Source organism: Orbicella franksi, chromosome 7 (genome assembly GCF_964199315.1).
Source record: "Orbicella franksi chromosome 7, jaOrbFran1.1, whole genome shotgun sequence".
Taxonomy (NCBI): Eukaryota; Metazoa; Cnidaria; class Anthozoa; order Scleractinia; family Merulinidae; genus Orbicella; species Orbicella franksi.
Window position 1 is genome coordinate 23,144,025 of NC_138151.1, and position 27,439 is coordinate 23,171,463.

General features: G+C 38.0%; 2 protein-coding genes and 1 long non-coding RNA gene across 8 annotated transcripts in view; 2 read left to right on the forward strand and 1 right to left on the reverse strand.

Moving 5' to 3' along the window:
* LOC145492419 (proto-oncogene tyrosine-protein kinase receptor Ret-like) overlaps positions 1-5,340 on the forward strand; it is a 5,512-nt gene extending 172 nt beyond the window's left edge. Inside the window, exons 2-8 of the mRNA XM_081471868.1 lie at positions 735-1,038; positions 1,480-1,590; positions 1,898-2,088; positions 3,275-3,398; positions 4,168-4,237; positions 4,801-4,841; positions 5,240-5,340. Coding sequence (XP_081327994.1) covers positions 741-1,038; positions 1,480-1,590; positions 1,898-2,088; positions 3,275-3,398; positions 4,168-4,237; positions 4,801-4,841; positions 5,240-5,340 — 936 coding nt within the window. The 5' untranslated portion in view covers positions 735-740. The remainder of the gene's footprint in view (positions 1-734; positions 1,039-1,479; positions 1,591-1,897; positions 2,089-3,274; positions 3,399-4,167; positions 4,238-4,800; positions 4,842-5,239) is intronic.
* LOC145492241 (uncharacterized) overlaps positions 1-27,439 on the forward strand; it is a 629,788-nt gene that overhangs the window by 93,842 nt on the left and 508,507 nt on the right. The window lies entirely within an intron of this gene.
* On the reverse strand, positions 15,821-20,535 carry LOC145492575 (uncharacterized). The gene is made up of 3 exons (XR_014050033.1): positions 20,197-20,535; positions 16,414-16,534; positions 15,821-15,973 (listed from the first exon to the last, which is right to left on the reverse strand). It is a non-coding gene; the product is annotated as an uncharacterized LOC145492575 (long non-coding RNA).

Here is a 27,439-nt window from a genome sequence, read left to right on the forward strand (position 1 = left end):
ATAGTGCTTGTAAGGATGCAAATCGCGGCCTCCATGAAAATTTTCATGCGGAAGAAACTCCATGGTTATGGAGTTCTGCAGAACAACATTGTTGGTGCCTGCTTATTGGTGTGCATTTGTTGATTTCTTTAGAAAGGTAGGTACAGGGAATTGACAGTGGTTCAGGACCAGTTTTTAGGGAGTAGAAGACATAATTATTTTAAAGAAGGAAGGGGGCCTAAGGAAGGGGCTTTACATAATTTTACAAACAGTTTGTTTAACCTCGCTACTCAAACTGAAGGAAACGTGTGTCATGGGGATCAATATAACGAAACTCATCAAGCTCTTCTGTGTCGTAGGTAGGGAGAGATAAAGATAACACAAGATAACTCTTTGATGTATGTCCCGAGGGGCGGGCTGGAGGAGGGATGAGGGAGAAAATGGATGGTATACAGCAGTTATGAGAGGTTTCACTGGAAGTGTATTTTAGAGGAGATAGGCCACAAATGGCGAATCTTGAAAAAAAAAAAAAAAAAAAAAGCCAAATATTTGAGGCTTGCAATGCTCCTTACTCCTAAACTTCCTTGTCGTTGGTTTATTATTTCTACTGTGTTGGTTTGCTATCTTACAAAAACTCTTTTCTCGAGCGTTCTTTGGATTTAATAGCCCAATAAAAAATATTTTAAATATCGAGAAATAGCGCCTTTAAAAGATGCTGCGGAGAACACTTTCATATATCTTACATATTTTTACAGAATGAAATGGCACTGGACGATCTTCAACCAAGTAGTTCTATTCCCAATAACTCCACCCAGCCTCGCTCAGAGTACATGGACCTTACAGAGTCAACTACAGTTTACGATCAAACACACCGTGTTGTTCAAAGTGCTGATTATGCACCTCTTCATCCAACAACACGTTCTTGGGAAGTTGAAAAGCAAGACGTGACTATAGAAAAGATAATTGGTAAAGGTGCTTTTGGTCAGGTTGCCAAGGCAACGGCAACAGGACTTCGATGCAGGCCTGGAAAGACGACAGTTGCTGTCAAAATGCTTAAATGTATGTCTCGGTTCTGTTAGAGCTGTTAGGGCTCGTTAACTATTTTTTTTTTAGTTCACGAATAGTTGTGCTAAGCAACTCTTTCAACCTGCACAGAAGTCGGTTTCTGAATTGTTGCAGTTGGCGCTCAGTTCTTCATCAAATCAAAATTCGTTGCAGAGGAGTTTTCCATTTTTTTCTAAAGTCCTTTTCAAAATTATTTCCTTTGAACATCTTTGTTTGTTTGTTTGTTTGTTTTTGTCAGGTCTGTTTTATATTTATTATGGTTGTGGTCTCGGTAATTTACAAGGCTTGTTGACGAAACGCTGACGTTCGTATTGTAGATTAGAAATATATTGCCACGTCAGGAGATAACGTTACGTTTTTTTTTTTTAAAGCATGAATTTAATTTATTAAACTGGCAAAACATTTTTGCCTGATTCAAGTTTTGTTCTTTTCCAGATAATTCTCCCGAATCAGACAGGAGAGATTTGCTGAGAGAACTTGACACAATGAAGCAACTCAAACCACATCCTCACGTCATTAAACTACTGGGATGTGTCACAGAAACTGGTAAACTGTTTAAAAATTGCGAATTGAACATGTGAAATATGTAACATTGATGGTAAGTCCTGTCATAGAAGACCATTCATTAGATTTAAGAATAGACAAATTATCACACTATAAACGTGATTTTTTTTCGTAGAGTATAAATTCAACACAGTTTGTTGCTAATAAGTTCCATGCACAAAGAATCTAGCATGTTTTACGGAAAAATTAAATGTATCTTCTTCTGGGCTATTTCAAGTATAAAGGAAATACGTCGAAGTATTTCACAGCAGTTTGAAACAGTTATTTTTGAATGTCCATATTTTTCCAGAGCCTCTAATGGTGATAATCGAGTATGTACCGTATGGAGACCTGCTGGGATACCTAAGAAAGAGCCGTGGACTGAATGACACTTATTACAAAGACCCGGATATCAAACCACAAACAAGTCTGACGTCACAACAGCTGATGAAGTTTGCTTGGCAAATTGCTGATGGCATGAGTTACCTTTCTTCAAAATCTGTATGTTAAATAATTAAGTTTATAATCTTTTAGCTCCACTTTCCATAATAACGTTATCGACGAAATCTCTTCACAACAGAAATCATGAAATTAACGAAACGGCTTCTAACAAAGGGAAATTTAAAGCCCAGTTTGCAATAAACTAGTGTATGAAGTATTGAAGCAATACCAGATTTCCCTGCATTGTAAGGACGGTGCCTACTTTTATTAGTGCGCACACATTCTGCGCATCACGCAAGGCATGGTTTAAGCGCCGCGCGCGCGCTGGGTGGACATGACGCAATCAACTACGCTACCAAGTACACGACTAAATTTAAAGCAAAATTTTCCTAAAATCAAGTTTAATGAACCTGTACTTAAACCAGGAACACCAGAACAGCAGCATATCGCTAACCACTAACTGTTAACGTCTTCCAGCTGAAAAAATAGCTGTTATCTGTCGAAAATTATACTGAAATCCAATTGTAAACATGTACCTGCAGATGGCGTAGTGCGCGCGCAAAACGAGTGCGAGATGCGCAAATATTTTACTTACTGGGGAGGTGACAGGAAAAAATATAACGGGCACCGTAAAAAGTTTCAAAAAGTATCAATAACTTTAAAAAAGGCGTGGTTTCCCCTATATTTTTATGTTATGAAATAAAAGTGGTAAGCCTATTCCGCACGTGATTAGTTTCGGGTTGTGAGCAAAAGATATTTAGACTGTATTTTAGCTGAAACAGAGGAAGGCTGTGAGAGACGCTAAAAGTGCTGTTGCAATGATTTTGTTATTAAAAACATACCAAAAATGATTTTTTATGTCACCATTTACCATGTAGTTTTTAGATCTTTATAAATGTATTTACTTTTCTGTATGTAAAGGCGAATTCTGAAGAAAGCTGTGAAGAATTATCCTCTCCTTCTATTTTCAGAAAGATGCTGATGTCAGCATTTTTGTGGAGATTCAAGGCTAATTATCTCGAAAAAATGCGTGGCTACCCACTTTTTTCTTTGTAGATTTCAATAGCCCTTAAAAAGAACTACTTTTTCCGCGTGGTCCTAACCTGGCGCAAAAACGTTTGTATTTAGTAGGCACCGTCCTTAAAGCGCTATTTATGTTATTTTATAGCTTATACCTCACTACTTCTTATGGCTTTTACGTTCATGTTAGTTTCAGACTTATGAAATAGTATTCCGTTTGTAACAGATTATCCACCGGGACCTGGCAGCTCGTAATGTGTTGGTTGGTGAAAGAGAAACGTGTAAGGTGACAGACTTTGGAATGGCTAGAGATGTTCAGCAGGACAACATTTATGAAAAAAAGACAAAGGTAACAACCCTAAGAACCGAATTGTTTCTGTTGTTTGTTCTATTGTCCTCTCAAAGGGTATCAAGCCATTTATGTGAGACCTTCCGAGAGTTGCTACCCGACCAACTGGCTATAGCTGCATAATTTTACACTTCCTGTGCTTTCTATTTGTTATTTTAAAAGCCCAATCAACACTTGAATATTCTAAATGTCCGCGTAATTTCTCACGTATCGTGTGCTAAATTCATAATTATTTGCCAAAGAGCTCAGATGGGATCGGGTTTCTTGTCAAGACTACCTTCAAATTTTTTGTGCCTGTATCTTGCCACCACTACAGTGAGATTACCCGTCAAATTTATTACCAAATGGTGCAGTGACTCACCTTTTAATCTGATGAAGACCATCGTTCCGCGTCCGAATCTGCAAGGAGTCTTTATTTTCTTCCCGTTCTCATTACATTGCAAAAATAGACGGAAACTAAAATTGCGCAAAATACTTAAAGATTGATCTAAGCTTAGGGTGGAGCCCAGTCTTTCTAAGTCGACCAATTTGGTTATAACCAAGAAAAGCTCGAGGTACATGTACCTGTCTTACCTTGATCTTCTCTTGTTATAACTTGTGGCTTCTGGAAGAGAGACTAATGCTGTTGTCACAGTACAAAAACTTACCAGCCAGAAAAAAATAATTAAAGACGCAGACAGGCGGCAATTTGTTTTCGTGTTCAAGTCTATGCCTTGACGAGTTTCTGCTGGAAATGTGTTCCTAGTTTACATTGAAATTGAATTGTTTACGCCGTCTTCCAGTCAAATGGACTGCTTATGAAGCACTGTTGTATGGAACGTACACCACCAAAAGTGATGTGTAAGTACATCCACGCATGACTGGTCAATGGTTCCATAAGAACCACACGAAGCTACCAACAGTAAACTTAACGTAAGAAGTGATTATGACACTCTCTATTGGTACTTCTAACAAATCGAAGACGCAACGATTACCCCTGAAAAAACAAAGATCAAGATTGACGTGAAGATTTTAAAATTCGCGTAGTCAGATAGAATATGAAGATATTAATAGCGTAAAAACTAACACAATATCTGTCATCTTTGTTCATCTCATCGTTATTTATGCAATTTATTGCTGAAGTGATCCACTTTGAAAAAAAGAAAACAACTGAACTTTCTGTCAGCCTATTCTAAGTTGCCAACCCCGATAAGTGGCAGAAGATTGTGTTGAACAAGGATGGCAAGTTTTATGTTCAATCCACGAAGCATGCTGTTTGAGAAATGAATGGTATAATTATTTACTACACCACAACTTAATTGTGTAATATGACCGTGAAAATATTTTCAACCAAATTGTTTGAATATCAATTGTTATTGTCACTGTCTTAATGTTCAGGTATTATTCATTTTATTTATTTACAGATGGAGCTTTGGAATTGTCCTTTACGAGATTTTTACGATAGGTAACATCTTAAGTATACATTACTTCGATGGGTTTTCTACACAGTTCGGGAAAAGAAGCAGAAATTTTCCAGAAAATGAATTACTGCAACACGAGAAAATTTTTAAGAAAACAAACAAACAAACAAAAATACATCGGAAATACCAGTCGTAATCATGTTTCAGGTGCAAATGTTCTCTTACTAATCAATGGAAATACAGAATAAATAGTTTCCTCTTTTTTTAACAGCTTTTGTAAATTGCTTTTAATCGAAGTAGTGATTGGATATTACGTGCCTCTTTCATTAATACATGCCGTTACTTCGTTTTTGTTTGAGGCAGCAATCATAATTCCGACAAACAAAGTCCACCGTTCCTGTGGTTTTACCGATAAACTCGAGACATTGCTGCTTTTTTATAGGTGGCTCACCCTATCCACGAATGGATGGCAGAAAAATTGTAAGCCTGCTTCAGGAAGGGAAACGAATGCCCAAACCACAGCATGTGGATGACAAATTGTAAGTTTTGCTTCTGGAAAATCAAACCAGCAGTGACAGCGCTTTTTGGAGGGCTGCAGTGCACATGTTATCGCAATTATGATACGTCGAGCTATGGTCAGTTATGCAATTATGTAATCGTAGACCGCGTAGTGGAACTTATTCGTGATCTTAGAATTTTAACTGACTGTCTCCTGCAAACAACATGTATATTGCCCAGTAGGGTGGGGTGGGGAGGACTACACAGGTTCATGTCTGATAGTGCTGGGGTTCGGCCGGACAGACGTAAATTGCATACAAATGGTAGGCAGACTTCCTTTCTTAGCGATTTAGGGATGACTGCTGTCACCAAAAGATTGAGATTTATATAATAAATAAAACAAGATTAATGCAAAACCTGTCTGGAATACTTTTGATGTTCTGTTTTTTACTTAGTTGTTTTTATGCAGAGAAAAACAACCTTTTTCGGTTTGCGCTCTAGGCCATTGATTAATTTCATTTGATTTATTTCTTTTTTTCAAGGGGGCGGGGGGGCTATTTTAGCCTGATAGGACCTTTTTGAGCCAGACAATTCGCACCTCCCAACACTGTTGTGACGAAGTACCTCCTGGGGTACAGTCGCATTTTATAACTTTCGTTCTTGCTAAGGGGAAAAGGGAAATTCTTTCTGCAAGCAATGTAAGCAAAACTGTTTCAATAAATTTAGAACTACGCGTGACATCGAAATTTTGTTTGTTTATCCCAGGTATCAGATAATGATGAAATGCTGGGAAAATGACCCGGATAAAAGGCCAACATTCACTGATTTAAAAAACCAGCTCAAGGATATGGAGAACCAACACAAGGTAAGACAAAGGCACATTGTTTTTAACTTGTTTTACCGAGAACGTCTGTTGAACCAGAGGAAACAATTAATTATTCACCCAATCATCTACGACCTTGCTAACACATGCAATCACTATGAATTAACAACCTGGCAACGTCCTCTGGAGTAAATTGCTCTGAAGTAACATCGAGCACGATAATATTAGATTCTTTTCTGGAGGCAGCGTGGCCGAGTGGTTTAGGGCGCTGGTGTTGTAATCCGAAGGTCCCAAGTTCAAGGCCCCAACCCTGGCATTAGCGGGATTTGTTTCTCGGTAGTCCCGAGTTCAAATCCTGGCTCACACTTTGTAAATAGCCAACTGGTCTGCCTCCTGCCAGTTGGGATTTTCAGCTATGTTACGTTTATGTGAAATATTTGTTTCCGTAATAAAGTGTATTATCGTTTGTCTCACGATGTAGTCACTTGAGATGTAGATCGCGACGTTTCGACTGCTTACAGCTAGTCTTCTTCAGGCGATAAGGTCGACTGATTGCACGGTATCATTTATATCACAAAGGTCGGGTGTGATTGGTGCATTTCGATCCTCCTATTGTTCCATTGTTCCGGCGAGTAGCTGTTCCCTCAGTGGTCCAGTGTTGTACCGTTCTCCTGTTGTTGTGTTTCTTGATCGTGGGCATCCATGCTGCAGGAATTTCAATTCCACTATCCCTGTTGATGTTATTAGGGTGAAGTCTTATGTGAATAGCTTCCTTGACCCTACGTGTCGACCTTATCGCCTGAAGAAGACTGACAGTAAGCAGTCGAAACGTCGCGATCTACATCTCAAGTGACTACATCGTGAGACAAACGATAATACACTTTATTATTGCATCTACCACCACGAATAACAACAACCTTTTCCTCGACATTTGTTTCCTTTGTTTCAGTGGCATACCTGTTAACTTGCTGAGCATAGTGCTTGTATAGCTAAGTGCATGATCACTATAAAAAAGGTGTACATTTACATTTGCTTCCCAAATGGATAAAGCAGCGAGTTCCGTCGGCCTGTGGTTGATGCGGAGTTCATCTAAGCATGTGACATTTTTGGCCTAACGAGTAGTAGCCAATTGCAAAGTATTTAACGTCATCGAAGGCGACTAAGGGCTGAGGTGCAAACGCATGTGAAAGATTGCAGTAAATAAATACACAACGTGGTCGTGCAGCTGCTGGTAATATAACACTACTTTTCAAAAGGACATTGCATTTGGATAGTATTTTTGGGAAACGTTGTAAAAAATGCAACGTCTTTAGTTATATATAGCACATCGACTCCAGAAGAGTCTCGAACCTTTCGCCTTTGGTCTCAAACTTTCGGAAGGTTATTTATTGGATCCACAGCCAGGCTCAGTTGCTGCGAATGATGTTTCAACCATACTATACCCGGTTAGTTCTATATGTGTGGTGTAGCTGTAAGGTAACTTGTCATACTGATGATGTAACTATTTTTTTCATCTTAAGCGGCTGATCAACATGAAGATGTTCGACAAGACGCAGTTGTACGCAAACGCCGAGGACTTGGTCGTGTAAGCTAGCAGAAGTTTCATCACTGCCCAAGCAGCAAATATTCATTGATTTCGTTATCAGTTTTCGTAATGTAGTGTTTTGCTCGAAAATGGATAAACTATTGCTTTAGTCTTAAGCTACTAAGTTAAGTTGCTTTACTTGCTACCCTTTTTATTCCCATGTATCTACGTATCTCGATAGGCTGTGACATCATCGATTTTCATGTCTTCAATTCACTCAGTAACTGATGCCCCTGTCAATTTAAATACAAAAAGTTTAGCAAGTGAGACCTTTCTCAATTGACAAAGCCAAGCAAATCGAGCTGAAGTTGTGCAGCATAAAGGTCGTTTCAAAGTCACTGGAAAATTCCTCTCGCGCAACTTTCATTTAAAAAGAATGAGTAAACAGGCATGTAAATGAAGAAATACGACAAAAGAAGCGAAAAAGGATAACTCAAGTGAGGAAGTTTCTTGGTAAAATGCTGGGAGTTAACAGAGATTATAAGTTCTCAGAATTTTAGGAATAGAAACATCTTTTTCTTGATGTTACCGTATCAGTTATTGCTCTAGGCTTGTATTTTCAAGGGAAAATTTCCGACGGTTTGTAAAAAGCTACCAAACGCTTTACAAAAGCTAGGTAAATTTGTATTTTTAACATTCTAAGTTTTAAATAGGTCGTTACTGTTGATCAGCAGTCAAAAGATGCGTGTGTACCATATTTTTTTACAAGTAACATTTAAAGGTTCCCACGCAATTTCGTGCATAGGAACGTAGTATGTAATTAAGCCAAGCCTATTTGCGCAGAAAGGTCTCACATTAGACACGAAATGACTACAAACATCAAAAGAGCTTTTGAAACTTAGTAATTGGTTAAATGTTTGGCTCTTTGGGTGTAATATTCGAGGAGAAATTGGCTTTCAAAAAATGCAATATTTCTTGGTATCGAGGGTGCTAATGAGCTCTTATATTCTTTGTAAAATGTTGGGTTATTAAGCCCGCGTCGCCCAAAAATTATTTGATACAGCAGGCCGATATTCCTTGGGACAGTTAATCGTGCTGTGCCCCTTCAATGTTGAAAGCTAGTGTTTTTGTTGCTCCATCAGAGACTTATCGCTTATGCTAATGAGACAAATATTGTTAACAAGGGTACTCCTATATGTAGTGACGTGTTTCAATTGCAGTTACGTACATCAATTGCGACTTAGTAGTAACCAGGGGTGTACCCAGGGGAGTAATACGGGTCCTCCCTTCCCGATTTTCAAATTTTTCCAATAAGGTCTATTTGACAAATTGCGTTTTTCAAATGAGACGGCAAAAATATGCTACTCCATATTTTAAGACAATACGTGCAATTGAGACCACAACACCGACTGCAAGTCTATATAAGCCTACAAAAAACCTCACAAAAAGTCTGGATATGCCCCTGATAAATGTAAATAGTTTGACTACTTTGAAATAATCCTTCAAACGCGAAAGCGACCTAAAATGCAGAGACGTTCGCTGTATTCACAGGCTATTAATATATTGGCTGCACAACAAAGCTGTTAATGCACGCGCTAGATTAAGTAAGTTTACATGGCTAATGTGTCATATTTTTTTACGACCATAAAATAAACTATAAGACGCTCTTAAAGTACCCACTGTTTGGTGTGCAACTTGTTAGGGTGGTTCCAAGACACTCGCTTATGATTTTTTTTTTTTGAAAAAATCGTTGCGAACTGACGGTTGAAGAACTCGTTTCTTTCAGCACGGCATCGATAATACCGTTTTTCGTCGTAAGTTTTGTCTTCAGTATTTGACTCTAATCGTGCTCAAAACTTGAATCTAGTACGCTGTTTACTTCTCTCTGAAGAACCAACCAATTAGTGTATGAGCGCAAAGCAAAAGACTGTACACGGTCGTGGACCTTTGATTTCAGCATAAATCTTGGACCTCGTTTCGTTCCTTTTAAGTTAGCCAGGCTTCATAACCATTCCCCTCATTTAACTGTGGTGTGAGAGATCTTCGATTACTTTTTGAAATGATTGAACTTGCGGTACATCAAAAGATGGCGAGTTAAGCGTGACTTTCTACACTTGGCACCGCCACTGGGTTTCTATTTGTCATCGTGATTGGTTCATTGCGTTATTTCTTCCCTTTTCTGTGATTGGTCAGTTGTGACCATTCACACATGCGGTTTGGAAATCGATACACACCAAGGCACTCTTTTGGCTCGGCAACAAGTTGTAATCTCTGTATCGCATATTGTAAGTATGATGTGGAGTATATCAACAGTTGCTAATTCAAAGCGTTGTGTAATGCATTTTTAGCTTTTTGATTAATTCACTGAATCTAGGTTACCAGCCAATACACCCGTGTTTGACCGTGTATGGAAAATGAGCGTGACTAGTGTTGCTTAGTTAAAATTTTTGCGCCGGTAATGGGAAGTTGCCTGAAAAAATGGCTTAAACCAGCAGATTTAATAAGAATGCAGGGATGTAATGTCATCATTTACATTACGAAGCCATGGTAGTTGGTTGCTCGATCTATAGACACTATCCCTGAAGATATTTACTTGCCAATTCGGACAATACCTATTTGGAATATGACGCGATCAAGTATTTCACCAGTGAAAGTGAAATTCCACGTCAAATGTACCTCAGAAGAACCGTCTATTACATGCTGAATTGTTGTTCGAACTGAAGTATCGCTTGTTTGCAGCGGGCCACGTTGTGGAGGAGGAAGGGTCCATGTAATGATAGCATCTGAAATAAATATTCCCTTACGAAGAACTTTTTTTCCGCATTGCGTATTCTGGCCGCGCGTAAAATGGACGGAGCGAGAGCAAACATAGCGACGAAAATGAGCTGGGGGTGGAGCCGGGGAGGAGATTTTGCTCTCGTTCCAGATCGCGTGCAGGAACGTGTAGCAGCGCGTCGCCGTCCTTTGGACGTCCAAGTATTTTCATGCGAAAATTAAGAAAGGTTTGTTAGACGCCGTGGTTGAAAACACACCTGGTTCTTCTGGCTAAGTGAATTATCGAAAGGCAATAGAGGATCTTTGTTTGACGATATTTGCATCATTTCTTGACGCCATTTTACTAAAACGTCATTGGCAGAGGAGAACGCTTACACCAAGGAGACTTGATGTTAAGGCTGGAAAATTGGAAAACAGTCTTATCCTGCGAAAAGACTGGACTATTACAGGTGAACATATTGACTCGCTTGCACCTGCTTTTGATTTGTTGACTTCCTTTTTGATTGTTTTATCGTATTAATATATCGTTCCTCGTTTTCCCGTCCCATTTCTCGTTGGTTATTTACGTTCCGACAGAATTATTGCTGATTAGTCTCGTGAAATCAGTATGTCATTGTTAAGTGCTCCTGTGCTGTTGACAGCTCTGATTCTAGCTTGCGTCGGTAGCAGGCTTAAAGCGGTGGAGACGGAGAGGGAACGCGTAAGAAAGAAGGGGTTAAGACTACTGTCTCAATTACTCTTGTCGCTAACTAAAGGGAAAGAAGATTGCCTCTTCCGAGTTGCTGTTTCTAATATCTTGATGTTCTTTAATTAGTTTTTTTTTTTTTTTTGTCAGGCACTAAAGTAATCTGCTTGATGAACCTGAAAATCAATTAGACCCGAATAACGAAGGTAATTCATATCGCTATAGTTTTGAATTGGTACTTTAAGTAAGCGCTGTACCGAGTTAAATTAATACACTTGGAAAAATCGCCTCTTCCTTCTTAGTAGCGAGTAAGACGCCATGGAATTCTTCCTCCAATGGTCCACGAACAAGCATGTGTTGCATTCACGTATTACTGGCCAAAAAAAGAAAAACTCCCATCGAAACTCCATGGAGTTCAAACACTGAAGTTAGTTTAGGTTATAGCCAACTTGGTGGTAGGCGTCTAGACTAATTGACCATTTAGCATTTTGTTCATAACGAACTCACCATGGATTACTCTCGACAAGAGAAACTTGGTTATTATTGCCGCAGACTCCGTGGCACTTACTGAAACCGCCAATTAATTTCATCACTGACTCGCTCACCGATGTGGGATATAATTTCGGTCAAGTAACGACCATACCTTTAATACAGTGGAATCTCGATTTAACGAAGTCGCTAAGGACCGGCCAAATTTGTTCGTTAAATCGAGGGTTCGTTATATCGAAAACCTCGATATAACGAAATTGAGGAGAAACGACCAAAATGTTTGTTATATCAAGGTCATAGTTAATGATTGATTTGTAATACAGGTGAATTCTATCACGCAATTTAATGCAATTTTCGTCACTCAGAAGTGCTGTGTTTTGAAATGCAATTCATTAAGCATGGTGACTTTCAGTATCAATTATTTTCACTTTGAGCAGACGCGCAGCTTTTGTTTACAAAAAAAACGACACTTTCAGAGTAGGGATTTAAAAATGTTGCAACATAGAGGTTATACAGAAAATTATCCATGTAAACAAGGAAACGGGCTTTAGTGTTGTTATGTTGCACTTCCCAACATTTCCGGATTTCAAAGATTTAGTGTTTTTGCTTTAATGTCTGTATCTTTACCAAAAGCATTTACAGTCCAAGGATTTGTTGACCGTTGATCTGTTCAGCGTCTATCTTCTATCGCGTGTTGAGATGCATTGTAATTCGTTATATCGAGGTAGATTTTACGTTTGGGCTTCCGGATTATGTTCGTTATATCGAAGAATTCGTTATATCGAGGTTCGTTATATCGAGGTTCTGTTCCATACATTTTACTGTAAATTTGACCGGGACATAGAATATCGTTCGTTATATCGAGGACTTCGTTAAATAGAGGTTCGTTAAATCGAGGTTCCACTGTACACTGGCGCGGAAAACAAAAATATCAAGTTACAAACGTTGGCGTGAAAAGTAAAATTGTCACATTTGCTATTCTACGTATTATTATTTCATTTAGCTGTGTGACTACTGCATCAGAGCCGTAAATTGCACTCTGTACTATCTGAGATTGTCTCACTGGTTTAAAGTAGTGAGGTACAGCATTTTGATGATTGGGTACAGTTCGTATAATAATCCTCACTCTTGTGAAGCAAGTTGTTGAGGGAAAAGCTTGGCTCCTCCGACAACAAGGCATAGGCAAACGACCAAACAAAGTAATAAGTCTAACAACAACCGAAGAAAATGAACTGTGATAAAAAATGAGTCATCGTCATCATTTATCATTATTTTATTTCTTAAAAAAACCTACATTTTACAGTTGGACTAGCCTGCGTAGCAAGCGTTACTGTGGGGTTCGGGAGCAAAGAATTACAGCGCGAAAAATGGAGCGAGTAAGAGAGGGGGGAGGGGGAGGGGGAGGGGAAGGAAGGAAGGAAGGAAGGAAACGCTTGCAGACAAACCCCTGGATTTTGAAAACCTACCACTTGGCCTTTCATGCCTGAGTGCGCACACTGAGATTTCATACTGTCATCGGCTGTCATAAATTAACCAATAAAATCTTCGGCCTTTCGTAGCGGAAGTGAACTTTGAACCAAAATAAACTTTAACTTGTCAAAATATGTCTGAAACAACGAGCGCACGGTGGCAACGGAGAAATCTCGATGAATAAAATTTGGTAATTTATAGTCAAGCTATATTTCTACTCAATCCGTCTAAAAGGAAGGACTGCAAGGGTGGAGTTTTAGCACAAATCTGCGAGAAAGTTAAAATGTGAGAAGTATTCAAGTCGCGTTAGAAATCCTTGTGCTCGCAAGATTCGAAATCTTGGAGGACTGTATTCATTCGTCCAGGAATCGATACAAGGTAAAATTAGCAAGTCAACTCCCACAAAGGCAACTCCAGTAAAGAAGCATTTGCTGGAAACGCCAGATCCGCAAATCGGTTCGAGTGTTATCGCCTGAAGCAAAAACAAACAACGGAAAGTCTTCTCAGAAAACTTTGGAAGTTGGGCAGGAGAGGCTTCAAACATCTAAGAGGGAAAATAACGATAATCTTGACCAGTATCTGAATAAAGATAATCTTCCCCTTGGCCAGACGAAATCACTAGGTTTTCCCACGCAGTAGTGCGAATCTTCTGTCTCGTGGTTTATTATCCTATCCTTGGCGCATGTGGCATTCAAGAAAGTGATATTAAAATTAAAGGAAAAGCTGCAAATTATGTCGCGCTTGCTTCTGCAATAATGTGCAGGCTTCGAAAAACCAAAGCGTCGGCATTGCAATACGGGATTTCTACCGTACTGTCGAAGCTGACGACTAAATCCTCGTTCAGCGAGAAAAGTTAAAGCGTTTTGTAAACAAGCTTCGAACGCGTCTTCCCCTGTTGTCTGGCACTCAAAGGTAATATATAGATTCAGGCCAGCTTAAAAGCGGAGCTCCTCAGTTATTTTTCGGAATGTTGTTACTAATGAAAATAATCCAACATGTATGAGGTAAATTGCGAATGATTTAATAGTTTCAGCCGGAACTAGTATTACATCAGCAGATCAAGGTGTAAGATGGTGTGATTATGAAATATAGAGCCATGATTTCAAGGATTTCTTGGAAGCCACCAAAAATCTTGATCACAGAACAGAACTGTCTTCTGTGCTTTTTGGTGGCATTTCTTGTTCTTTCCTACCTTATTCAGAAAGACAAGGCATTGTTATTAATCATTATATTCTTCCTTGCACATTTTTTTGTTGTGGGGACTGATTGAAATGCAGTGGTTACAATATACTCAGTCCCTGAATCTCTACCAAATGAAATCTCACAAAAATGCCAAAACAGTATACATATGTGAAAAGTTGGAAAGTTTTGTTTTCTAACTTGTCCCCAAAGATACATTTAGCCATCTTCACTATTGTATGGAGTCTCCTCCTGCTGGAAGGGTTTGCAATAAGCAAAATCACCCTCGCGTGAATGGTACTTACGATATTTTTTTTGCTGATCATGAATACTTGCATAGGCTTCTAATAATAATTTTATTATTCAATTTCAATGTGATTTGTTCTTTTTCTCGACTGGCATTGTGGACTACAAGAGCTGTTATTGGGTTCCATTCATTAATTTTGCTGTGATTAAATTATACCAAGAATTATCAGTAAGCTAAGAGGAAGTTATATTATGTACATGTATTTTGTCTGCACTACACAACCAAATGCACTTCAAGGCTATCAGGCATAGTTACATTTGTCAGAAGAGCCCAGCATATCCAAGATATGTTTTGATTGACACATCAATTAAGATAATTTACAGCAAAATGGATAAAAAATACATCAATATCCTACATGCACCAAGCCAGACATGGGGTTATAAGGCAATCATTTAAACAACAGATTGAAATAATTTATAAATTAGAGAACACTATTTCTACAACAGAATGGAACAAATTAACCTTATCGGACATTGCGAATGGCAAGGCTGTCTGTAGAATGTCACAAATTTCTCAACCCTTTCTTTCTACAAAAATGCTAATCCTGCAACTTTGCTGAAGACCCAGTTCTCCATTTCGTGTTGGCAAAATATCAATTTATGCCATGTCCAATGCAGATTATCACAAAATTGATTTAAAAGGTCAATAAATATCATTTTAAAGTCAAAAAGCCAATTATTTAGACCATGAGTAAATTATCTCTAAGAAAAACTGATTAATTTAAAAGGCACTTAAAAATAATTAGTTAATATGTGTTTCTTAATAATGTAATGCAGTGTATCTGTCACAATGTTGCAGCTATGATATTACTACAAACAGGATGGGTTGCAGAACTGAACCTCCAAGTCAGTTTATTCAATGAACTTGGTGCAGAATCTATAATCCCATCAAGTTGTCTGTAAATACAGAGAAACCAAACAAAGCATTACAATCATAAGTAATGAATTACTGAACTCTTTTACATGTATGAACAGTGTATGTTCCATTAATATTGGGGATCTCTCAGAAGCTGCATCCATGATAAATTAATTTGCTCCCAGATGCATTTGTTTATAGAACTTTTCAAAAATTAATATCTCTCTCATAAGAAGTGATGTCTGTGTTCTACAACAATTACTACACAAGAAAAATACACTCAGTAAGATATTGTTTACAATAAAAATCCTTGCCTATAAGCAATCATAAGGACCTTAAATTTATACTTCCTCAGAAATATCTCACCAGGACATGGTTGCTTTGAAAATCTTTGATGTTTTAATTCAGGCTCCCCATCTGTAAACTGTTCATATATTGACTGACAGGAACAGGCATGTAATTCCTTTCTTTGATATACAGTGTACTTCATTGTTAGCCGTTTACTGAGTGTTAGCAGTGAATCAAATGCTAGGGGTTGGTACTCCAACTTTCACTGTGGCAGGCTCTGCCCTGAGATACAAAGCAAACTTACATAACTGTCATGAACTTCGCCACTTGCTTTCGAGAGCAAATGCAATTTGCTTCAAACAAGCAACTGGAACATTGAGGGTTACAACAATGTGCACAGTCCCAATCACAGGGTCATCCAGGCTGTTTGGTTGTACATATAACTGTACAGCTGTATATGAGTTCAGCTTCCAGAAGAAAATCAGAGTTTGTCAGGATAAATACTGATGTTCTTGCTTACTCAATGAATGAATGTGCAGTTCCAGAAGATATTCACACCCAACACCCATTCATGGCCAGTCTTTAGAAATTCCAAATTAAAGTATCAGAAATCAAGAGCTCTAATAGAGAAAAAATCTCCATGTGGGGTATGAATATTTTCTTGAAGAAAACAATGTCTGAGAAATCATTAATTACAAAATAATGTTTAAGAAACATCTTACCTTTCAGAGAATTTTTAATCTACACTGTCTGGCCAGTTCATATATTTGACAAGTTGACACTGGGCGTGTTTTTAAATTTGTGCCCTTCAACATCACATTACTATGTAGTAGCACTGGTCAACTAAAAACAGCGTAATTTGGTTAATTAATATACACTGTACATTATTAGGTTGAAATATTGGTGTAGATTGTTGCACATCAACAGATACAGAAACTATTTGCACCTGAATCATAACGAGTGAAAAATCGTGCATGAGACATTTACATGTACATGTAACAGCCCTCCACCTCAGAACCATCACAGATATGATATGATATTTTTAAACTCTCTGAAATTTCAGATTATTCAAGATTAACATATGCACATACATCATCTGGGGCAACCCTAAAACACTGAATTTGGAAACCGAAATCCGGAATCCAGAATCTGGAATCCAGAATCCGGAACCAAAAACCAGAATCTGGAATCCAGATATTATGAATGATGATAGAAATAATTCACTTCAGCAATGTCTAATAAATAAATATGAGCAAAAATCATTTTGTTGTTATTTATTTTCTTGGCTTTACTTCAGCCACAGACTTTAATTGCTAAAAAAAATTATTGACTAGTTCTGAACAACCCTTAGCTATATATCTGGCCCAGTTGTTCAAAAGCTGCATAAAGCTATCCATTGGGTACATCACTATCCAGTCAGGGTTACTGATTTTTTGGGTGGATAGAGTTACTCATAACCTGAGAGCAGGCTCTAGTATCTGTCTCTAGTGTCCGAGCAGGTTATATCACGAGCCAGAGCTAGCCGAAAGCTCAAAAATTTCTCCAGGTCCGGTTGCTATGGGGTGATGTCATTTATCTGTTAGGTTGCTGTCATCGCAAGACTTTTGCGGTTCTATTGTGGTTAGCGATAATTGCTTTCAGTGAGAGTAATTGTGTACAAAAGTAACCTGGTTATTTTCAGATATGATCTGGCCACATAATTGATATTTTATAATAAATTTTCATAACGCGGGAATATTGCGCGGTCATATATATATAAAAAAAGACTTCGACTTCGAATGAACCCGTCATCGGTCGTTGAAAACGGACACAAAACGAGATGTACCTCTGAGTTAGAAGATATGGTGTCTCTGTATCTGACGCATTTGTGCGAAATTGAGCCAGTTTACAATCGAATTTGCCTTGAGGAGTTAAAGAAGGCGCGTGGGTTTTCTTTTCACGAGAAGGGAAACAAAGGAGCTGCCCTGACTATACATTTGGATTGGTTTTCGCTTTAACCATAAAACAGCTGTTGAAAACCAAACGAAACCGCCAGCCACGATTGATTTATACATGAATTCATTCACCCAAGAACGACGGAGAGAACCAGAAAGTGTTTTCAGCTTGCGCTGCCCGTGACCAACCTCCCAGAGCATCGAATCAAGACAACAGCTTCAAAACTCAACAAGTCAAACGCACCAAGTTAAGTCTTCCGATTAATATTTTATTTATATCATAACTTACACCCATTGTCATGCTTTTAGATTGTATGGGGACTAGATAGCTACTAAAATGTTAAATCACTATTTTCATTCGTGGGTTAGAGCCTAGAATGAAGTCCATGGTACACCAGTTTTCTGAAAGACGAATCCAGATATATAGTGAAATCACCATGTAGCCGCATATTATAAATCGGCTCTGGTTTTCCCACGCAAACGTCCTCGCAGTATTTCTACGTTACCGAGTGCTACAGGATATTTTACAAAAACCACAAAATTTTTCAGTAATGCGTGACACTATAGGAAACAAAAACAACAACAAAATCGTCATTTTTCCCTCGCTCGTTCATATCATACGAACATGTGACATATCCTTTTCTGGTTCATTCAAACTGAAGCCCATGCAATACAGTTGCTGAGTACTTCGGGATATGTAACAAAATCGTGATAGTGATTTTTCCGTCGTGCTGTTTCCAGAATCGCTCGGCATTTCTCGTAAAGAATTACATCATGTACTCGAGATTTCTATCGCTCTTGAGAGCTTTGGCATAATTTTCGAGATAATTTCCTGACTCCCCATAACATTTTCAAAGTGTCGGTGCACATGATCTTCGAATTCGAATATTAGAAAATTCAGATTATTTTTGGAATCGCTAAGCAACAAACATGTATACAGAGAATACCCTAAACAGGTTTCAATCAGGCTTTCCGCGGAAAATCTGAGAACATTTCTGACTCTCGGGCATTTCTGGGCTGCTGGGCATAGTCACTTCGCTTACTGAATAACAGTGATAACTGAGATTAGCGAAAACGTTTCATCTATACGTGCTCCGTAGCTTTATAAGAGTAAGAAATGTATCAAAAAGTCTAAGTTTTAAACTGGCGTTTGCGCCCCAACCCAGAAAACACATTGTTTCAACGTTATTTTTTCTTTTAATCCAAATTTTTCACGTCAGTCGCGCGATTTCCCGAATCGCCGACTATTAAAATGTTTTGTATCTCTCTGACACGATGGAATTGTCTTACAGTAAATATAGTTTCACACTTTAGGATTATGACACATTCGTGCAAAACTTGACGCGTTTTCTGGCACATAAACGATCACCGACAGGGATATGATTACACTGGAATGTTGTAAGCCACTGGATATCCCGTGGAGATGTAGGAGTAAAACTTCTACATCTCCACGGGATCCCAGGTCTGTTTTTTGGTTCCTAATAACGTCTGGCTCGTTATGATAGGTGTCTAGTGTTTTTCTGCATTGGCATGTCACCAAGAGCCTTCATGCGGCTTTGCCACTCACGCCCCCAGCCCAAACACGAGAGCCTGCTCATAGGCTAAGTTACCCATCTTTTGTTCAAGCTGGCCCTGGTGAGAGTCTGCTTCTTGTCTAGATCAAATTGCTCTGAGAAGACTGGTGAGCAGCACATTAACAACAAGCTATTATAGGCTATTGCAGTGAGTTTCTGGCAGTACTTTTAGCATCTTTTAACAACATGTGGTCTGATCTGTTAGCAAGTGAGAAGCAGACGGAAGTAAGTGTGCAACATTTCTACAAATTGTTTTAATATGATGGCCGCCAAGAATATGAAAGGCTGATTTGTCACAGTATCAGTGTGGAAATTGTGTTAATCTGGAATTGGTCTCGTATCTGTTGGAAAAATCAAATTTCATATTTAGACCAGATGGGTTAGTCTTTGGACTTCGAAATTGGGGGGCGTGACCGTCAATGTACAGCGGGCTACCACTGACGAATATCCTGTTCTTTATGACATTTTCTATCTTGAATATCACTTATTAAACAAAATGGCAATTACCAGCAAGCTTATTTTAGAGACTTATTTTTAGAGACGCACTTTACTGAGATTCTCATAATCATTGCCCTCACTAAAAATAACGGTTGCACGATTTCAACAGACGGGGAATTTTTGTTTCAAAAAAGGTTAAGTTTGAGGTCCTTTTCACTTGGCAGCTTACTTTTTACAGTCGAAAAGCTAAGCAAAACAATTTTCGTGTATTTGAAGAACTTATTTTCTTTGATTTGCGGATTCCGGTTTCCAGTTTCTGGATTCCGGTTTTTGGTTCCAGATTCCGGATTCCAGTTTCTGGGTTTTACGGTTGCCCCATATTTAACAGAGTGTTTGCTTCACATTCAGTTTACACATGGCGGTTATCCAGCGTAGGCAGACTTATAAGTTTTCCTTCAAAAATATATTGCAACAGCTATTGCATCTTTCATTACCTATTCTTGTGATGAAATGAGACAAAATCCAAGAACAAGATGTCATAAGCATAAAACTAACTTACGTGGTAGTGTTTACAGTTCCTCTCACTGTCTGCATATGCCGTCCATAAACTGGTGCTGCCTGGACAATGTACTCATTATTTTTCTGATCACACCTTTTAAAACGTCACTGTTATATAATTTGTCCTGAAAAAGCAATACATGAAATGTTATGCCTTTGGCACTCACCAAATACCTTTACATGATGTATAATGTACACCATATTAACATTCACAATTCTTTTTACTCTCATTGTAACTCTTTTGTGTCATTTTCCCTCACTTGAAGACAGGACTTCCACATTAGGTGATAATTTGCCTCTGGAATCTCTATGAATTCACAGGGAGTGATAACAATTAAATCGTGACTAATTTCAGCAAAGGAGGCGTTCAAATGTCAGATTTTAATGCTAAGTTTATACAGTAACTTTACATTACTCTTCGTATATATATTTATATATATATATATATATATATATATATATATATATATATATTTATATATATATATATATATATATATATATATATATAACCTCTCAATTATTGCACCTATAGACAGAACGTGTGCTGGGGGAAGAAATGTTCTAAACTCTGAACTTTTCTCCCTTCCCTGTAATAGGATGACCATTATGAACTACGGTTTGTAACCAACACCAACATCAGGTTATGTATACACATGTATATTTTGTTGTTGTCTGTAATCATAAAAAAATAAAAAATTAAAATCCTCCATAAAGTTCATACTCAATAACACTGCTACATGTCTAAGCGCTGTTACTGGAATTCAATTTAAGTGAAACTGTTGCAACAGCTCTGTCAAAATTGTTTCTAGCAGTTAAGGCAGGATAACAGAACATACATGTAGCACACAGCAAAGGCTAGAGATACACACATGTTAGTTATCAGTTAGGATTTGGTGAGCTTCTGTGCTGTAGGTATGGTGGAAAATAATAGATTATCAGAAACGAAGGTTCCTGAGACATTTTGACAGCACTGAGAGGAATTAATATATAAATTCACAAGAAAAATTCTTGCCCTGTCCAGTTCTCTGTAATAAAAATATAATTCACATACAAGTCATTTATTATATATGGTTTGTGTTTAAAGCCGATATAATGCACACTCTGATTGGCCAATTCCAGTGCATTATTTACATTTACATGGTATACCTCAGTAAAATCATAAAAAATTTCGTGCGACTAAAATAAAAAATATGAAAAATAAAAAGAAATGCCTAATTCATAGCGGAGCTCCGGCGGAGCCCGATACCCATATAGGGAAGAAAAGGAAACCCATGAATTGATTTTCTCATGGTTATCATGGCTAGCGGTATTGCTCGTGGGCGCGTAGCCACGACGGCGACGACGACGACGGAGTCGCGCAAGATGGCGGCCATACTCCAGCTAATAGGTTGACAGAGACATGCACCCTCAGTTGGTAGCGGGTGAATGCCATTTTTCTTGGCGGGATTTTTAAAGAAAAACGATAGCGGAGGTTGATTTAATATTTTTAAGACAGGGTTGCGCTGAAGCAAAAGACAGAAAGCAAGAATTAACAGGCAAAGAAGTAGCGAAGAAGATCGCGAAAAAGACTGAGCGGGCCAGCGCTGGGGAAGGAGGCGAAACAGTACTGAACAATGTCGTGAATTATAGCTAGTCAAGGGCTAGAGAAAGGAGGTGAAATAATACCGAACAATGCCGTGAACCAAAGCTAACGAGGGCTATAGAAAGGAGGCGAAAGTACCCGACAAATTGATTCAGAAGACTGCCGAACTCCCCATGGCCAAGTTCAAAATTCGCGCGAACGTGATGCTGTGCAGCCGTGCAAGAAAATTCAAAAGTCACCTGATTTGGTTAGGTGATGAACATTAGAGAAATCAAACATACCCGAGTGTTTCAGAGAAATTGCAAAACAGTAAACGTAGCGGAAAGAAGTGGTTGATTCGTTGATCTATCGAAAATATAACTTCAGTTTAGTCTTCACAACTTTTGCTGCAAGTTTCTGCCCGGAAGATTTACACTGGCCGAGCTGAATTGCCAACTTGCGGTAAGTGACTTTTGTTGTTGCGTTTGCTATGAAAATTAACAAGTTTCCTCGGCGATATAAGTTTATTTTCAATTGGAATCCATTAAAAGTCTTCCTTATTTGAAGCCATGCTGTAAGAGATTTTAAAAATTGCATCGCTTTAATTTCGCTCGTCTCTAAACAATAACACGTGGGTCGCTTTGGAGGTTGCTGTAAGTTGTAAACAAATTATGTTTTCTATCGATTTTCGTCGTCAATTTAAGCTTATAACCTCACATCTAAAAATAAGCTTAACCAAAATCGTACTAGTAAACACGGCCGGGCGAGTTTTGAAGTTTTCTCTGATTTAGTTAGCACTGCCGCTTCGTAGACTGCTAAAATTTGTTCTTCTGTTGTTGAAAACTGAACCAAGAAAGGTCTACAAACCATTTTAAGCCGAAGCGAACAGGATTTGCTAAATTTACTTTTGTTCCTATGTGAATATTTGCATATTGTGATTACAAAGTATGGAGAGTTCCTCGTTTTGTTAGTTCAATTTATTCGGTTTGGCGAAATGCTTTTGTGAATTCCGAGGTTAAATTGGTTGAAGACGGGTAAAGCTACTGCCAATAAAATGACTGCAAAGCTAAATTAAGCCGTCGGCAAAAATACAGACTCTCAGTAATATTCAAATTTAAGCGAGAATAATTTGTCAACTTTAACACCGCAAGCTTAAACGAATTTTCTTTATCCTCTCTTTTATTCGGTCACCGTTCATTGAAAAGGGATTTGCTGTTGATACTCGAGCTCAGATGTAGTGATATGCATCTTGTGTTTATAATGTAGATTTCCTCGTTTTATTTTGTTGTCTGTCCAATTAGTTCGGTTTAGTGAAATGCTTATATAGTCCAAAATGTCGAGTAGACGATTATGCATGGCAATACTGTCTGCAAATAAAGCTCTGCTCTGATTTTGATTGGCTATTTCATGTTTTTTGTGCCATTGCTTTTGGTTGGGGGTACATGGACCCTATTTTGTTAATAAGAGGTTATTCCCCAATGCGGTATTTACACTTAATATGGAAATGTTCCAAAAAAGTGAGATAGTTCTAATTGACTCGGTAAATTGAACAGTGTAATAGAAGTTCTTGCCCTGACCATTTCTCAGTAATAAGAATAACTTTTACATACATATATACACAATTTAGTTGGAGAGAGCGCTCTCCTATCTCCACTCTCTCTCTCTCTTTGCTCTCTTCTTCACACTAATTTTTTATTTACTAACTTATTAAATGAATGTCACTGACTGTTTTCTTTGTTGTGCATGCATACTTTGTTGCTCGTCGAAGAAAGTTTCAGTTTCTTCCTGGCTGTACAGTTTCCTTTCTCCTGTCCTGTACCAATTTGTTTGTGATATAACTTCGTGAATTCTCTATTCTCCTTAAATTTTATCTCATCAGGTTGATAGAATGCACTCTCAGAGTGTTCCATCATTGTCTTCAGTTGCTAAAATTTTCCGGAAAAAAGCAATAGTTTTCTTAATTTCCTTTTACTTTGTGTTAGGACTTTTTAGCCTGCCTGTAATTGGCCCATGGGCATTACGGGAAAATAATTTTCAAGTAAAGAATTACATTCGTTTTAGTGTTGAGTATTTTAAATTGTTATGAATTAGGCATTTATTTTTATTTTTTATATTTTTTATTTTAGTCGCACGCAATGTTTTATGGTTTTACCGAGGTATACCATGTAAATGTAAATAATGCACTGGAATTGGCCAATCAGAGTGTGCATTATATCGGCTTTAAACACAAACCACATATTATAAATGACTCATATGTAAATGATATTTTTATTACAGAGAACTGGACACGGCAAGAACTTCTCCTTCTTTTGTGAATTTATATATTAATTCCTCTCAGTGCTGTCAAAATGTCTCAGGAACCTTCGTTTCTGATAATCTATTATTTTCCACCATACCTACAGCACAGAAGCTCACCAAATCCTAACTGATAACTAACATGTGTGTATCTCTAGCCTTTGCTGTGTGCTACATGTATGTTCTGTTATCCTGCCTTAACTGCTAGAAACAATTTTGACAGAGCTGTTTCAACAGTTTCACTTAAATTGATTTCCACTAACAGCGCTACATGTAGCAGTGTTATTGAGTATGAACTTTATGGAGGATTTTAATTTTTTATTTTTTTATGATTACAGACGACAACAAAATATATATGTGTATACATAACCTGATGTTGGTGTTGGTTACAAACCGTAGTTCATAATGGTCATCCTATTACAGGGAAGGGAGAAAAGTTCAGAGTTTAGAACATTTCTTCCCCCAGCACACCTTCTGTCTATAGGTGCAATAATTGAGAGGTTATATATATATATATATAGCATTAAAATCTGACATTTGAACGCCTCCTTTGCTGAAATTAGTCACGATTTAATTGTTATCACTCCCTGTGAATTCATAGAGATTCCAGAGGCAAATTATCACCTAATGTGGAAGTCCTGTCTTCAAGTGAGGGAAAATGACACAAAAGAGTTACAATGAAAGTAAAGAGAATTGTGAATGTTGATATGGTGTACATTATACATCTTGTAAAGGTATTTGGTGAGTGCCAAAGGCATAACATTTCATGTATTGCTTTTTCAGGACAAATTATATAACAGTGACGTTTTAAAAGGTGTGATCAGAAAAATAATGAGTACATTGTCCAGGCAGCATCAGTTTATGGACAGCATATGCAGACAGTAAGAGGAACTGTAAGCACTACCATGTAAGTTAGTTTATGCTTATGACTTCTTGCTCTTGAATTTTGTGTCATTTCATCACAAGAATAGGTAATGAAAGACGCAATAGTTGTTGCAATATATTTTTGAAGGAAAACTTATAAGTCTGCCTTTGCTGGATAACAGCCATGTGTAAACTGAATGTGAAGCAAACAATATGTTAAATATGGGGCAACCGTAAAACCCAGAAACTGGAATCCGGAATCTGGAACCAAAAACCGGAATCCAGAAACTGGAAACCGGAATCCGCAAATCAAAGAAAATAAGTTCTTCAAGTACGCGAAAATTGTTTTGCTTAGCTTTTCGACTGTAAAAAGTAAGCTGCCAAGTGAAAAGGACCTCAAACTTAACCTTTTTTGAAACAAAAATTCCCCGTCTGTTGAAATTGTGCAACCGTTATTTTTAGTGAGGGCAATGATTATGAGAATCTCAGTAAAGTGCGTCTTAATTTTATTCCAAGCACCTCGAGAGTCTCTAAAATAAGCTTGCTGGTAATTGCCATTTTGTTTAATAAGTGATCTTCAATTTACCGGAAGTATAAATTTATCCTTTATGTCTAGTACATACTGAACAAGATAGAAAATGTCATAGAGAACAGGATATCCATCAGTGGCAGCCCCCTGTACATTGACGGTCACGCCCCCCAATTTCGAAGTCCAAGGGCTAACCCGTCTGGTCTAAATATGAAATTTGATTTTTCCAACAGATACGAGACCAATTCCAGATTAACACAATTTCCACACTGATACTGTGACAAATCAGCATTTCATATTCTTGGCGGCCATCATATTAAAACAATTTGTAGAAATGTTGCACACTTACTTCCGTCTGCTTCTCACTTGCTGACAGATCAGACCACATGCTGTTCAAAGATGCTAAAAGTACTGCCAGAAACTCACTGCAATAGCCTATAATAGCTTGTTGTTAATGTGCTACTCACCAGTCTTCTCAGAGCAATTTGATCTAGACAAGAACCGGGCTCTCATTAGGGCCAGCTTGAACAAAAGATGGGTAACTTAGGCTATGGGCAGGCTCTCGTGTTTGGGCTGGGGGTGTGAGTGGCAAAGCCGTATGAAGGCTCTTGGTGACATGCCAATGCAGAAAAACACTAGACACCTATTTAGCCTGCTCAGACAATAGAGACAGACACTAGAGCCTGCTTGCAGGCTATGAGTAACTCTATCCACCCAAAAAATCAGTAACCCTGACTGGATAGTGATGTACCCAATGGATAGCTTTATGCAGCTTTTGAACAACTGGGCCAGATATATAGCTAAGGGTTGTTCAGAACTAGTCAATAATTTTTTAGCAATTACAGTCTGTGGCTGAAGTAAAGCCAAGAAAATAAATAACAACAAAATGATTTTTGCTCATATTTATTTATTAGACATTGCTGAAGTGAATTATTTCTATCATCATTCATAATATCTGGATTCCAGATTCTGGTTTTTGGTTCCGGATTCTGGATTCCAGATTCTGGATTCCGGATTTCGGTTTCCAAATTCAGTGTTTTAGGGTTGCCCCAGATGATGTATGTGCATATGTTAATCTTGAATAATCTGAAATTTCAGAGAGTTTAAAAATATCATATCATATCTGTGATGGTTCTGAGGTGGAGGGCTGTTACATGTACATGTAAATGTCTAATGCACGATTTTTCACTCATTATGATTCAGGTGCAAATAGTTTCTGTATCTGTTGATGTGCAACAATCTACACCAATATTTCAACCTAATAATGTACAGTGTATATTAATTAACCAAATTATGCTGTTTGTTTTTAGTTGGCCAGTACTACTACATAATAATGTGATGTTGAAGTGCACAAATTTACAAACATGCCCAGTGTCAACTTGTCAAATACATGTATATGAACTGGCCAGACAGTGTAGATTACAAAATTCTCTGAAAGGTAAGATGTTTCTTAAACATTATTTTGTAATTAATGATTTCTCAGACATTGTTTTCTTCAAGAAAAGATTTATACCCAACATGGAGGTTTTTTCTCTATTAGAGCTCTTGATTCCGGATACTTTAATTTGGAATTTCTAAAGACTGGCCATGAATGGGTGTTGGGTGTGAATATCTTCTGGAACTGCACATTCATTCATTGAGTAAGCAAGAACATCAGTATTTATCCTGACAAACTCTGATTTTCTTCTGGAAGCTGAACTCATATACAGTTGTACAGTTATATGTACAACCAAACAGCCTGGATGACCCTGTGATTGGGACTGTACACATTGTTGTAACCCTCAATGTTCCAGTTGCTTGTTTGAAGCAAATTGCATTTGCTCTCGAAAGCAAGTGGCGAAATTCATAACAGTTATGTAAGTTTGCTTTGTATCTCAGGGCAGAGCCTGCCACAGTGAAAGTTGGAGTACCAACCCCTAGCATTTGATTCACTGCTAACACTCAGTAAACAGCTAACAATGAAGTACACTGTATATCAAAGAAAGGAATTAC